Raw genomic sequence first — 15754 nt, 5'->3', positions numbered from 1 at the left:
GGAGATGTTGACTGACAGATTAACGCAGGTTTCTACACGGTGAGGAGCTGAAACTAGCTGCAGGAGGAGGTTCACAAACAGGGTGTGAGGAAGGTCAGCAGCTGGTCTCAGAGTCTCTCACCTGATTCATCTCAGTTACAATAAGTTAACATGAGGGGAGGAACTTCCTCATTAAAGGAGCAGTTCACCCAAAAAGTAACATCCAGGCATTATGTTCTTGGCCGTGCTGATGGTGAGATCAGCTGAACAGTTATTAACACTTCAGACAGGAAGCACTTTCATCTGAGTCGCTGCAGGAAAGAGTTTTAAAAAGTGTTTAAAAAGTTTTTCTAAATCAGTTTGTACGGAGGCGTTTTGGATTCACTTGAAAAAAAAATGTTTTGGTTTGTTTTTCAGACTAATTTATTTTTATGGTTGGTTTTTCTGAGTAATTTTTTTCTGATTTTCTGAATAATTTTTTTTCTGAGTTTAGAGAGCATTTGAAACAATAGACGCATTCATTCCTTTATTGAGAGCTCAATTTAATGGAAACAAACATGACTTGTTTAGTTTAATCCCGTCTTTAAGTCATATCGATGGTATTACCTTTAGTTTGTCGACTCTACGCAGGCAGCTGAGGACTGTGCGGTTGTTCAGAAGGAAAGCCCATTCAGATCTGCTAGACACAGCAATGTTTCTCCAGGATCGGTTGGACAGATAAGGCTCCACGGATACGAGATGATGCATTTGAGATCAGAAGCAGGAGTCACGATACGTTCGTGGGAGTCACTTGCAGGTTGGAGGTTCTCACGGGAGTTTGAAGTATCTTGATTTTTCAGGAAAAACAATTACTACAAAAAACAGAAAAAATTATATAAAAAAAACCAAACAAAACAATTAATTACCCATTGTTTTTTTCTTCAAGTGAATGCAATACGCTTCCGTAAGTTTGGGATCTCAGGACTTAGATGGAGGTAAGAACCTCTCAGTGACATGAGGAGGGAGGAGGAGAAGAAGAAGAAGAAGAAGAAGAAGAAGAACAAGAACAATATCTGACACTTTCATCTCAGCCGTTCTGTGACATTTTATCTTATTAAATGTTGTTAATCACATCTTCAGGATTGTTTGCTGCTTCATGAGACCATGTGTGAGTGCTGGCACCTGAATCTGAAGCAGGTAGGGTCAGAGGTAGCTCCGCCTTTATATGGACAGGTGAGAGCAATCAGTGCCTCTTGGTTTGAGGTCTGGTTGTGTGGCAGTGTTGCTGTGTTCATGCAGTTGTGGTGTGACTGTCCTGAGTGATGAGTGCTGCAGAGACAAAGTTCAGCTCTCCTGTTCTAAGACACAGTGGAGCCTCTCAGCTACTGTGTTTCTATTCAACAGAGCTCCATCTTCAACAAGATTAAAAACCAGACTGCTGCTGTGCCTGAACCAGTTTGTTCAGGCTCGTCCCTACAGACATACAGCTGTCATCTCTCTATACTGTTGACCACAATAATACTGAACACCTGTGAAACTGAACCAACTGCATCTCGTTGTATTTTATGTCTTTTGCTTTGGTTCAGCAGTGGGACGACCTGCGGGGGTAGATGTTGATATGCACCTCTCTCTGCATGCAGTGTGGTGTGTTTAAAGGGTAGAGGTCACTTCACTGCTGTAGGGTTGATTTTCTTGCCGTGTACGTTGTTGTGTTTCTATTGGGGTCTGCGACAGAAGGTAAGTTCCCCGTCCTGCATATTTGTTGCAACGGTTTATCCTTTTATTGTATTTAATGTTATTGTGAAGCATTTGCTATTTGCACTAGTTGTTGTTTTCAACATTTAGTATTGTGGGATAAAATAATTTGGACTAGTCTTGTGACGTTTCTTTTTTCCTTTTTCAGGTCTTTTGCCAGTTTAATTTACCTTTTTAAATAAACCTTATGTGAGAGCTGAATGCACGTCTCCTGCTCTTCTTGAACCCTTCCTGATTGTGTCACCACTCAGATGGTTGGTGTTCTGAGCTGGTACAGTTCTAGTCTGTGTATCTGTCCCTTCTGTAACCCGGGTGGGGTCACACATGTTTATTGAAACACTTTATGAACAAAAGAAGAAGGAACACACAACATGTGTGATGATCACAACATCTGACGTCTCTGAAGGGAAATTAAAACATGCTTTACAAAAAACACCCACAAAACTCAGAGCAGAAATGGAGACAAAACAAAGGTTTGTAAAAAAAAGAGTTTCTCCATGATGAGTCAGAGTCTGATCTGTGTCACACTGATGAATTGATCTTTATATTGATCAGTAAACATGATGATGGATTCACACGACGTCACCAACAACTGAACATCACGAGCCTCGTAATGTTTAAACTTTTTATTTAATCTCAACATGTTCAGTACAACATGTGTACAACGTTAAGTGCTTCACCTCAATATTTCCATTTTACTTTCTACTTCTACTTCACTACAAGTCAAATGTTGAACTTCACTCCAGTTATTTGACAGTTTAAGTCACAAGTTTCTTCACAGAGTCAGATATTAAAACAAAATGTAATAATCAGAGTCAAGAGGTTGAGATTAGCTCGTTAAACTCTGTGTGCATGTTTCTTAATTCGTGTGCTACATGTTTAAAATATAGTGTGATTTTGTATTTAGTGTATTTTATAAATTCTCTGTTACACAAGAATCTTTCACTGATGGAACTCATCATCAGTCCTCTTCACAAACATGATGTTAATTAACTGAACAGCTGTTTTCAGTCACTAACTTTCTGTCTGTTTAAACTGAGTTTACAGCTGAAACTATAAAGAAAAAAACAGTTTACATCTGTAAATTAAAATTAAATCAGAATAATAGAAACACATTAAACTGCTGTAGTGTGACTTTATATCAGACGTGATTAGGAAACATTAAATTATTATTGATTATTGTGATCCAAACAAAAGAGGAGGAGTTAAAAACAAACAGATCAGCAGCACAAGATCTAAAACTGACTTCAGATTAATGTTAGAGCGCCACCTGCTGGACAAACACTCAGCACACAGCAGAGGATCACAGAGGATCACAGAGGATCACAGTGGATCACAGTGGATCACAGAGGATCCACTCTGTATCAGCTGAAACATGCTGTTATGATTGGAGAGGGGGTGGACACAATAACAGGAACACTCACAGTTGCTGTGTCTCAGTTCAGGTCTGCATCCTTCAGAGGAGCATCTGGAGGCTGATTACATCACAACACAACATGAAGTCTGTCCCAGTCTGAAGGCTCCTCCAGATGCTCCTTCTGCTCCCTGTTTCTGGAGGATGCACCGCTACGAACCTTAATGGCCTCAATATCCCAAGATCCTTTGCGCGCCCGAAAAAGAAGAAAGAAAGAGAGAAAATGGCGACATCGTGTGGCGTAGATCGTCACTTTCACGGGCCTGGGCGGCAGAAATCGTGACGTAAGGGTAAAACATCTGGTGACACAACCAGGAAATGCTCCAAAGGCTAGACCGTCACATTTAACAACGGCTGACGAGGTTAAAGTGGTCTCTCTGAAGGACTCGCCTTCAAAGACCACAAAGGCCGAGTCCTTCAGAGGATGCAGACCCTGAACTGAGACACAGAAACCGTCTGTCAGAGGTTGATTCTGCTCAGAGTCTCTCTGAAAGCTGCAGGTTGTTGTTTTGTTTTCAGAATACAATAAAAACATTCTTCATATTAATGTTAAGAGTTTTAAAGGCGTGACACCAACATTAAACACGTGGTCTCATCTCTCCCTGTGAGCTCTGCAGCTCTTTTTGTTATGTTGCACTATTCTGATAAAAGCCCGTCAGAACCTCCTGTCATGGGTCCAAACCTCCGGAGAACTGAACGGGATGATGTCAGACTTCCAGTAAACACTTTAAACAAACATGTGAAAATCACTGAATCACTTTGCTTGAAGGTACAAAAAACAAAAGAAAGGAAAAGAGTAACTCGTGATAAAGTAATAAGTCTTAAATGAGTCTACTGAGTAACTGCTCAGTCACATTATAGATGTTGGCAACATGTTAAAAGCTATTTTACTATATCACACTGAACTGCAGAGTTAGTTAATTATTTCATCACCATTTTATGTGTTTAAGATCTTTTGGATTGGACTGAAATCACAACTCAGTGACGCACACAGTCATACTCAGCACTCATCGTCTTCAAATGCATCTTTCCCCGAAAAGCTCGGTCATTTAAAGGGATATTCCAGTGTAAGTTTAATCCATGGTCTAAATCACCGTGAAACTGTGTTAGACTCCCTCTCGAGAGATCAAGTTAGCAGACCGCTAATTTACGGAGTTTTATCAACCTCAGAAACGACCGCACGACAACAATACACTGCAGTAAATGGATCCAAATATAAACCGCCACCAAAAAGCCACAAATAATGCTCAGAACAGCACCAAACTTCAGCAACAGTACAAATAGGGTCTCAGCACATATTTCGAGGCATCAAACATTTGATATCCCATCTGGTGCCTTTGTGGCAGCTTCACCAGCCAATGAGTGAATGTTCCTCTGTCTGCTTATCTTATGACATTAGTAAACTTAGTGTGCAGTTCAATAAAACGTAAACTTTGTATAATGTGCAGTAACCCCCTAATGTGACTTTACACTGTGTAGATTAGTGTTTCATGTTGGGTTAGCTAATGACATCATATAGCATGATATGATACATATAGAACTGTAACTGTAGTATTATGTCACTATAAAGAAACACACAAACAGTAACTAATGATTAAGTAATGAGTAATTAATGAGTCTACTGAGGAACTACTAAGTGTTACGTTTATTACGTTTCACTCTTAAGATACACAAACTAATAGCTAACTAATGATTAAGTAATTAGTAGTTACTCAGTATGATGTTTTATTTGACTTGAACAAGCAAGAAAATGGTAACTAATGATTCAGTAATTAGTCAATAATGATTAATCAGGTTAAGTAAAACATAACACTGAGTAGTTCCTCAATAGGTTCATTAAATACTAACATTATCATTAGATAATCTTTGCATGCTGCTTGGAGTCAGGAGGTTGTTATTGATCAGGAACGGCTCATGATAACGTGATCAGTATTCACAGATCTCTCCCAGTCTGTCCTTCAGTGTCTCATCATTATCGACGACACAGTCCTGAAATCACAGTTCTTCATTAATAATATAATTCCTCACTCGCTCCTCAGTAACTACTTTACTGTATTCTTTGTTCCACATGATCGGCTGATGGAGCATCTGTTCATCTGGAGCTTCAAGGTTTCCAGTTCTTGTCTCAGACGTTTCATTTCTTCCTGACTTTGTTCTTGTTGTTCCGCTCTCTGTTGCATTTCAGCTATCTGACCTTTCATCTGTTGTATTTCAGCTATGTGAGCTTTCATCTGTTGTATTTCAGCTATCTGAGCTTTCATCTGTTGCATTTCTTCATGCTGTCTTTTGTTGATTTGCTCTGCTTCCTTTCTCAACTGGAACATCTCGGTGTCGTGGTAGCAGCCTCCATTTTCCTTCACCATGGTCTCGATCATGTTCAGCAGCTCTCTGACTTGTGTGCGGTTTGTGTGATCTTTGTTGTTGAACACCTGGTATCTGCCTCCACAGTCCTTCAGGAGTTGTTTGATGAAATCATCACAGTTTTCGACATAACTCTCCAGCGACTGATCTTCCAGTTCGTCTCCTCTGGTGAAGATAATGATGATGAAGTCTTTGGACTTCTTGCCGAACACCGTTTTGATCAGTTCCAGCGAGTCTTTATCCTTTTGCGTGAGGTTCCCAATCTGCATCACGAGTAAGAAGATGTGAGGACCAGGAGACAACATGCTGATGGATCTGTGAAGCTCCTGTTGAACTTCGTCATCGGACAGACTCTCATCGGACAGCGCAGGAGTGTTGACCACAGCAACAGGCCGTCCATCGATCTCTCCTGTTGCTCTCTCACAACGCTTCGTCGCCGGCTTCGGGGCGATTCTGGGTATGAAATGCTTCTTGCCTAAGATGGTGTTTGCTGTTGCACTCTTCCCACTGCCGGACTTCCCAACCAGCACCATCCTGAGACACTCTCTGCTCTGATGTTCATCATCACCTACAATCTCACTCCTCTGTTTCACATCCTGCTGCTCAGCTTTAAGTCTTGAAACATTCTCCATCAGAGCTTTAGTCAACATGTCCTTTGTGAAGCTTCTGGGTCCTTCTGCTTTCATTTTATCCACCGTGTCCAGCAGCTCTGGGATCTGCTGCTTGTCCTTGATGTTGAGAACAACATATCTTCCTCCACAGCTCTGAAGGAGTTCCTGGATGTCTCCGTTCTTTCTTACAAAGTTAACAACAGCTGGAGCTGTAGGATCTGACTCCACAGTGAACAGAATCATGGTGAAGTCATTGACTGGAGAGCTGAATGTGTTCTGGATGGTCTTTAACTCTTTCTTGTCTTCATCAGTGAGGGGACCCACAGGTAGGACCAGGATGAAGGCATGGACGCCCTCAGGATCACAGAGGGAGATACACCTGAATGATTCCTTCATCACTTCCTCCTGAGGTTTTCCACACAAGGCAGGCAGCTCCACCAGGGAAACCCAACGTCCACACACCTCTCCCTGACTCTGAACACACTCTGATGAGTTGGAGACTGAAGGAAACTCTGTCTGACCTAAAATGGCCTCAGCTGCTGAAGTCTTCCCTGCTCCTCTCCTCCCACACAGAACCAGGTTTAAAGCTGCTCTCATGTCTTCAGACTTTGGTCTTCGTGGCATCATTAAACCTGCAGCTTCCTCCTCAATCACATCACGGCTGACGTGATTTCCATCGTTCTCCTTCACGATTTGACCCAAACGTGTCACCAGCTCTGAGTGCTCAAGATGCTTCTGCTTCAAGTATCTGTATCCACACATTTTCTTCACGTCTTTTAAGGGTTGCATATAATTTTTATATGTTTTCTTCAGACCAGGACTCTCCTCTCTGGGTGTTGATATCAGAACCAGTGAATGATCAAATGATTGATCACTGAAGAGGTTCAGGACTCTGCAGAGCTTCAGTTTGTGTTCCTCAGTGAAGTCTTCAGGCTGTAGAACCAGCAGGAACACATGAGGTCCAGGATCAGAGAGTCTCTCACAGGTTTCTACATTTCTTCTCAGTCTGTATTCAGACATGTTGGGATGCAGCAGATCTGGAGTGTTGATCAGAACTATTTCTTTCTCCTTTAACATTGCACTGACTCTCACACAGCGGTCTGGTTCTTCCTCAGTGTTGAACTCAGTTGTTCCCAGTATGAAGTTCCCCACTGAACTCCTCTGAGACCAGCTGTTCCCCAGCAGAACCACCCTCAGCTCAGACACTGGAGAGAAAACACTGACTTAGAAAAGTGTAACTGCGAAGTAAATTAAGACTTCATTCATTCTGAATACAACAGAATTAAATTAACAACAGATAAGAAAGTTCTTTAATTTGGACTTCAGAGATTCTGTCATACATTTTAACTTTCAACTTGTAATTTGTCCAGTGAGCTTGTAAATATTTAAATGTAAGAAAAGAATCTGGTTCCAGATGTTAATATGTTTCTGACTCACTGTTGGGTGGCAGGAATTGAAAGCTGCTGCTGCGCCTCAGAGACGATCCAGATGCTCCTGATGGAGACAGAAAATATAGATGCTGATTAATTCCTTCGTCCACATGTAATCTGTAATAAACCTGCTCATCACTGATTGTTGGCGAACTTTGTCACAACTTTAATAGACTGATAGTTATTATCTGACATCTGTATGAACATCTGGAGGCCACACCTCTGTACCTGTGATGTCTGCACTGAATATAAAAACAAAAGAAGAAGAAGAAGAAGAGGAAGAAGAAGAAGAAGAAGAAGAAGAGCAGCTTGCTGTCTGCACAATATGACCATCAATTCTGGTGTTGTGTTCAGTAAAAGCTTCATGTCATCCGTCAGTGACTCTCCAGCTCTGGTACCTGCAGTGGTACTGGAGCTCCACCTGCTGGTACCAGAGCCTCACTGAATCTGCACCAGTGGCGGCTGGTGACTGAAAAAATTGGAGAGGACAGGAAGAAAACCAGTCCACAGTGTCATGTTATTTCATACAAGTCAACTACTTATCCGTACTTTCTTATATTCAATGAAAATTAAGCAATAAAACAATGACTTACAAGACTTCTTTAAAAAACATTTTATTAAATGGCTAATATACACGACAAAAAAAATACCAATGTGTACCCACTCCGGGATTCGATCTCAATCACCTGTGTGGAAGGTAACTGCTCTACTCACTGTGCTACCGGAGCAGTCAGTGTACATATGTCACAACAGCACATGACATCACACTCATCACAATCGCCCAAAACAACTGTGTTGCTGCTCTGTATTGTGTCCCGGTCGTGCCGCTAACGTTTTGTCCTCCAGCAGGATGAACGAAACAAAAACATCGATTATGTTTCTGACTGCTTCTCTCTGATTTCTCCGAACAGTTTTTTTTCTTTCAGAAATGTGCTTATATTTCCTTTGAAACCGATTCTAATATTGCTGAAAACTCCATATTTCTTGTCCGAGCATGGCGGACAGTGAAAGCTGTAAAATACATAGTAGTATTTTTTGTTTACGGTTGTATAAATTCCAAGTGGTGATATGTTTCAGTATTTTATGTTTTGAAATATTGGGCCCCAAATTGTTTATCCTGTATATCAATGACATGTGTAAAGTATCGAGGTGGTTAACATTGGTCAATTTCGCGGATGACACAAATATTTTGGTTCAGGAGAAAACATTAAACAAGTGTAAACAGTTATAAACGAGGAAATGAAAAACTAATGATATGGTTTGACTGGAATGAATTATCATTAAATGTAAGTAAGACTAAGTTCATGTTGTTTGGCAAATGCTCATGGAACACAAAGGTGTGAATAGAATTAGATGGGTTGAAATTGAAAGGGTGCATGAAAACAGATTTCTTGGGGTTATAGTGGATGACAGACTGAGTTGGAAACCACACATCAAACATGTTCAGTCCAAAGTTTCAAGAAGCACTGCAGTCATACACAAAGCAAAACAATTACTGGATCATAATTCTCTTCGCACACTGTACTGTTCACTGGTCCTGCCATATATACATTACTGCGCTGAGATTTGGGGAAACACTTACAAAACTTCTTTACGGTCACTTACTATCCTGCAGAAAAGAGCAATAAGGACTATTCACAAGGTCAGCTACTTGGAACATACAAATCCACTTTTTATACAATCAAAACTACTGAAATTCACTGACATTGTATTTTACCAAACAGCAATCATCATGTTTAAGGCAAAAAACAGACAATTACCAGAAAATATACAACATTTATTTAGGAATCGGGAGGGAGGTTATCAATTCAGAGGGGAACAAAACTTCAAAAGATGAAACAGACGAACAACCTTGAAAAGTTTCTGTATATCTATTTCTGGTGTCAAGCTACTGAACAAAGTGAGGAACTCAAGCAAAGTCCAAATATCAACCAGTTCAAGAAAATGTACAAACATGTTATTTAACGGGGACAATGGATAATGGTCATTAATGAGTATTGGTGATTATTATTTATTAATTGATGTGGCATGCTGATGAGAGGTAGAGAATGTGAATGTGTATATGTGTATGTAGATATATATATTAATTTCATTTAGACAAAGGAGTGAGAGCTAACAAGCTATGCTTCTTCTCATTCCTTTTAGAATATGTCATTTATTTATTTATTTTTTATTTTTTTTTCCGTGCTTAATTATTATTTTGCTTCCTCAAAATCTTCATTTCTATATTATGTTGTGCAAATTATTTGTTAAATAGCAAACAGGAAGCCGTGTTCTATTTGCATATTCGGAATAAAATAAACAAAATAAATAAATGTGCGTTCTGTAACCATGTGTGGTGAACGTGAGGAGACATGACGACAGAAACATCTGAATATTCAGACGTCTTGTTGCTGATTTCCTGTTTTATTTTGTAGTTTTACCCTCTTGTGTCTTGCTGTTACTTCCTCCTCACCTGTCTCACCTCAGTCTGGTTGGTGTAGTTTGTATGTCAGCCGTCTTGTGTTCCTGTGTTTGTTCTGATTTTAACTTGTCTCTTCGTCTCCAGCTGTTTGTTACCTGCCCTGTTTGTTTGATCTCATTTTGGATTATTTGATTATTGGACTGGTTTTCAGTTTTCATTAAAGCTCTGTTTCTGTTTCTGTGTCTGCATTTGGGTCAGTTCTTCTTTTACCATACTTTATTTTTTATTAGTTTTCAATGTGCAATATCACGTATTTCATTTATGTCACATTTATTTACACAATCAACTTCTGTAACGTATCACATCCTGCAGTATTAGTCAGTAGTAGTTAAAGCACACAGCTGTTTGTAAATGTTAATAAATATACTGTATAGGTGTCACATATAGTTTAATGCAGTTATATTTTATTCAGATCTCTCAGTGAGACATTTCTTCTCTAGAAGATCTGTAATGTATCGATTTCCCCTCAGGGATCAGTAAAGTGGTTCTGATTCTGGTTCTGAAGTATCTAATACAGACTTAGGAAACAACACTTTAACTTTAATGCAATAAAAGTGTACGACATTGAAAGCTGAATGATAAAATACTTATATTAATGATATAAAATCTTTTGCACAATTTCATTTCGTCTCCTTGGTAACGAGGATGATGAGAATTAATTTCAGTTACAGATGTTTGATTAATTTCTTGACCAGAACGAAAATAAATCATCATAAGTCAACAAATCTGATTTAAACTTCCACGTGATGAATATTGATGCTCCCACATTCGACCTTCAGGCGGCTGCTGGAGGCTCCAGGGATGTTTTCTTGTTCTGTTCCAGATAAGAATCTAATTTATATGTTGAATCTGTTCAGACGCAGCAGATATTAATGTTACACTTGTGAAAAGCACAAAGTTATTTAATATCGTGTGTCTGCATTAATCAATCGTTTCCTCTGAGCTGATGGTTCAGATGTGGTTGTTTCATTCAGTCTGGCTTTCATGTTGTGTCTTATATTTCTATGGTTTAAATATTCAATATTTATATTACAAAAATGAATCATTTGAATTTGTTTTGTTTTTATAAGAACCCTTTATTCTTTTTTATTCACATTTTCCTTTTATATCACACTTCTAAATAAACCTTGAAATCTTTTATCTTGGTTTTATCTTTTATTATTTTCCTTTTCATTTAATTGAACCTGGTGTGTGTCCGTCTCTAAACCCATCTTGTATTCTTAATATAATCAGAATCAGAATCAGCTTTATTGGCCAAGTATGTGAACACATACAAGGAATCTGACTCTGTTTTTTTCTTTGCTCACAATGTACAGAGATGTTAACATGAACATAACATAACAAACATTCAACCAGAAAGTAAAACAAAGAACAGTAAGTTAAAGAATGGTATAAAAATTAAATAAGTAAATAAGTAAGTAGTAAAGTGTTCATGAATATGAATATAACATGTTTTTTCAGTCACTATTAATCACTTTGAGTTGCATGTTCATTAGTTTGAAAGGTGTTAAAGTGAAGTTTAATAAAGTTTGATTCATGCATGGAGGAGCTTCTGTTCACCGGCTGCTCACAATCTCATTTTATTCATTAATCTCCAACATGAATTCATCATTGAAAGGTCGCTGCTGAGAGAAGCTGCAGGTCTGAAACCAAAATCACGACACAAAGACGTCAGAGTAGATAAAAGTTCATGTTTACTGAGGTCAGAAGCAGGTTAACAGCTGTGAACATGCAAACCTGTCAGACAATCAACCTGAAGGTCAGCAGGCCGAAGAAAGGATGGAAGAGAGGCAGGTGTGTGTGTGTGTGTGTGTGTGTGTGTGTGTGAGGCAGGTGAGGCAGGAGTGTGTGTGTGTGTGTGTGTCTGAGGCAGGTGAGGCAGGTGTGTGTGTGTGTGTGTGTGTGTGAGGCAGGTGAGGCAGGTGTGTGTGTGTGTGTGTGTGTCTGAGGCAGGTGAGGCAGGTGTGTGTGTGTGTGTGTGTGTCTGAGGCAGGTGAGGCAGGTGTGTGTGTGTGTGTGTGTGTGAGGCAGGTGAGGCAGGTGTGTGTGTGTGTGTGTGTGTCTGAGGCAGGTGAGGCAGGTGTGTGTGTGTGTGTGTGTGTGTGAGGCAGGTGAGGCAGGTGTGTGTGTGTGTGTGTGTGTGTGTGTGAGGCAGGTGAGGCAGGTGTGTGTGTGTGTCTGAGGCAGGTGAGTCAGGTGTGTGTGTGTCTGAGGCAGGTGAGGCAGGTGAGGTTAGTTTTGGCCGGTTGTTACTGCAGGTGAGGACGGAGCAGCTGATCTGTAATGACATGAGAGTTAGAGGAGGCAGAGAAACACAGAACTCTCCTTCATTCATCTTCACTGAGGAACGTGTCGACCACCACGTTACTGTCAGCTGTGATTCATCAAAATGTACCTGGAGTGTTTATCGTGTCACGTTCCTGAAAGAACGTGTAAAATGATCCTAAACACATGTCAGAGTCATTCAAAGCTGCTGTTGAAACATCTGGAGGACAGTCGAGGTTTTGGGCTCCTCTCAACAGTTACTGTCTGTATTTAAGTGCTTCTGTCATTATGTACATGAAACAAACTGAATTATTAATTTATTTAATGCAAATATCAGCCTGCAGATGACCTGTATTAGCCTGAAAGCACAGTGGGTCACATCATATAGTCTGACATGGTCCAAGTTCAAATCTTTTATCAATATCTCTGAATATGAAGACAGTAAAATGTTTTTTCTGAGGAAATGTTCAGGCATCTGGCAAAAAGACAAAGACAGAACTAAAGACTTCATTATGAACTAAACTAACGAGGGGACGAGGTGCAGGTGGAGAGAGGAGGAGGAACACAGGTGAGGGGAATGAGTGGAGTCACAGTGGGAAGAGGGCGGGGCTAATGAAGGTGATGCAGTGCAGGTGTGGAGGGAAGAGGGCGGGGCTAATGAGGGTGATGCAGTGCAGGTGTGGAGGGAAGAGGGCGGGGCTAATGAGGGTGATGCAGTGCAGGTGTGGAGGGAAGAGAGCGAGGAAGTCTGACTACCTGGTAAGTCATGGAAATACGTCTCAGCACAGCAGAGCTCTGATCCATCAGAACAAACATTTAAAAGCTGTTTGCTTGTCGTCTGGCTGACAGACCTGATGAGTTCAGGCTGTTTACGAGGCGACATCATGACGTTGTTATTTCAGCTTCTTCTGATCCATTTATTGAGTCGGATCACTGAGAAATCTCTTTGCTGGTCACAGTAACTATTTACTGACTTTAACACAAACGTATAAAAATGAATAATCCTGTGATGGAACTTGTGTGAGTTACAGCAGGCAGATATTCTCTCCACACTCTGTCTGACTGCAGCATCAGTGTCAGTAATAAATCTGATGGAATATGTTTCTACTTGTTTTGTTGTGGATGTGGAACAGTGTCGTCTTCAGACAAAAGAACAGAAAAAGGAAAAGAAATATCCTGATATTAAACACTGAGCTCATAATCCAGCCTGCAGCCATGTTACCATAGTAACAACCTTCTGAGCAGGACACCAATAAATGAATAAAATAATAAAGAGCTGACCTGCGTCTGCAGTCGCCATGACGTCACTCTGCTGGACTCCTCAGACTCCAGCTGCCAGGTGAGAGGAGATAAACTGTTATCAGCTGGTTACAAACATCTTCTGCTTACTTCAGTAAAACACCTGGAATAATATTGATATTCAATTCCATTCTTTTTTAAACCACTGGGGAAAACTGAAACAACATTTTTAGATTAACACAAATCCTGTGAAACGTGTTACGTTACTCTGTTACTGCTTAAAATTAAAATGACAAATACATGAGTGATATGTAACTTCTGTAATCACTACAGTACTGTCACAATCAACTATAGAGTCATCTGCTCAAAAATAATTATTATATTGTCATAATTATTGTATAAATAAACTGTTTTGCAGTCTGATAGTGTCGAGACGTTGTTATTTTTATTTATTCATTTAACCAAGAAAAAGACTCATTGAGATTAAAAACCTCTTTTACCAGAGTGTCCTGACCAAAACATGCAGCAGCATAATCACACATACACACAAACATTAGAGACACTCAGCATCCAAAACAGCAACATTTGAAGGTCAGCTACAGTAAGAAACAGATGTTTCTGCCTCCAGCTCATCCAAGTTCACCTTAAAGAGGAGAACAACTCATTATGTTTCAAAGTGTTTGTAGCCTAAACGCTTTCTTTATCAGTTCAGTTCTGACTTTTGGGACAGACGGCAAGAACAAATCCTGAGACTGAAGATTGTACGTCCCAGCATGACTTCAGTTAATGTAGGACAAAAGAAGGAAGAAAACCTCAGATTGCCTTATAAATGAGAATCTGCAGGTGTCTCAGTCTGTGTATTGATGAGGAGGACCATCCAACCTGATCATACAGCGTACAGTGATGAGTCAGAGCTTTAAACCAGTGATGAACCTCAGAGCTCCATGATACAGTGTGAAGAGCATGTAAGCTTTGAGACGAGGCAGCAACATCACTGTAGTCCAGAACAGACATAAACGTGGCAGCAACCACTCTCTTTATTGAGGTAAACGGAGGCAGAATTTGATCCTAAAATAAAAATCCAATTTCATTTTCAATCTTTTCAGCAGCTGCTGGATATGATTTGCGAAAGAGAGAGATTGATCAGTTAATACACCAAGATATCTGTAGTTAGAAACACCCTGAGAAGAGAAGATGGAGGGCAGGTTTTGTGGTTTTGATTTTGTGTTACAGAACAGCAGGACTTTAGTTTTGTCAGCATTTCAAACAAGTTTTAAATCATACAAATGTTCTTGAACCGCGTTAAAAGCAAGTTGCTACTGGGAGAGAGCCGCTCCTGGTGGTGACGTCATTAAAAGGCCGTACAGCCCAGCTCTGACCGGAAGTCTTCATCCTCTCAGTCTTTTTCTCTTCTCTCCGGTAAAAAACAACATAAACTGTTAAAAACACTTCAGAGAAATAAAAGTGACGCAGAGAAAACGTCTCCAAAGATCGTCTCCGAGGAGAGATGCTCCGCTCTGAGAGGTTCTGACGTCATACAGACCTCCGCCCTCAGCGTCAGGAAACAGTCACCTTCCACTCTGATCAGATCAATAACTAAAGATTATAAAGTGAATATTTTAGAGATGAATCACACGAGGACTCAGTTCAGACACACACACACACACACACACACACGCACACACACAGGATTCTCAGTTCAGAACCGTTAGACGGTGTTTCGACTGTTTCCGGTTCGTTAAACTCTTTAATTAAACTGATCAGAACCATAAATGGGTCAGTTCAACAACACACACTACTCTCACTTTAGTTACCTCGTTACTTTATCGAGTTTGATCGAGATTACTCACCGGAGGAATTCTGCTGCGACACGAACAGAAGTGAAAGTAAGAATCTGAGAGGAGGGAGGAGTCTGATCTGATACTGACACGGCTGGAATGTTACTAAGTACTAAAAAAAATATATCCAGAAGTCATACTGCAGTAAAAGTACAGATATGATGTTAAAGATTACTTTGGTCGAAGTGACAGTCACACATATGAACAGTACTCAAGTAAAAGTTTAAAGTATCTGATGTTAAATGTATTTAAATATCAAAAGTAAAATTATTGATTAAAAAACGTGATACTTTGTCTCTGATACATCATGTAATCTGTAAAGTAACTAGTAGGCTAACTTTGATAACTTTAGTTACTTTCATGCAGACTGGAATCAAGATGTTACACAGAACAAATCCTGTCAGTGTTTTTAATCTAAT

General features: G+C 40.0%; 1 protein-coding gene across 3 annotated transcripts; it reads right to left on the bottom strand.

The window, feature by feature from the left end:
- Positions 1–4329: 4329 nt before the first annotated feature.
- Positions 4330–15390, bottom strand: LOC115581339 (GTPase IMAP family member 8-like). Of its 3 annotated transcripts, none has more exons than XM_030416357.1 (4): positions 15348–15390; positions 13540–13590; positions 7537–7593; positions 4330–7304 (listed from the first exon to the last, which is right to left on the bottom strand). In XM_030416357.1, the coding sequence occupies exons 2-4, from the start codon at positions 13556–13558 to the stop codon at positions 5170–5172; spliced, it is 2211 nt and encodes a 736-aa protein (XP_030272217.1). In that variant the 5' UTR covers positions 13559–13590; positions 15348–15390; the 3' UTR covers positions 4330–5169. The 3 variants fall into 3 exon arrangements, with proteins under 3 accessions (XP_030272217.1, XP_030272216.1, XP_030272214.1); XM_030416356.1 differs by having other exon boundaries at positions 13540–13660; positions 15348–15377; XM_030416354.1 differs by lacking the exon at positions 15348–15390 and having other exon boundaries at positions 13540–14188.
- Between the last annotated feature and the right edge of the window lie 364 nt (positions 15391–15754).

Source organism: Sparus aurata, chromosome 5, assembly GCF_900880675.1.
Source record: "Sparus aurata chromosome 5, fSpaAur1.1, whole genome shotgun sequence".
Taxonomy (NCBI): domain Eukaryota; kingdom Metazoa; phylum Chordata; class Actinopteri; order Spariformes; family Sparidae; genus Sparus; species Sparus aurata.
Note: the sequence above shows the minus strand (reverse complement) of the source record. Positions and strands in the feature narration are given on the sequence as shown.

Coding starts and splice junctions, on each gene's coding strand:
- LOC115581339 (XM_030416357.1), bottom strand. Junction 7,305..7,536: donor TCAATTCCTGCCACCCAACA/GTGAGTCAGAAA, acceptor TTTTCTCTCCAG/TGTCTGAGCTGAGGGTGGTT.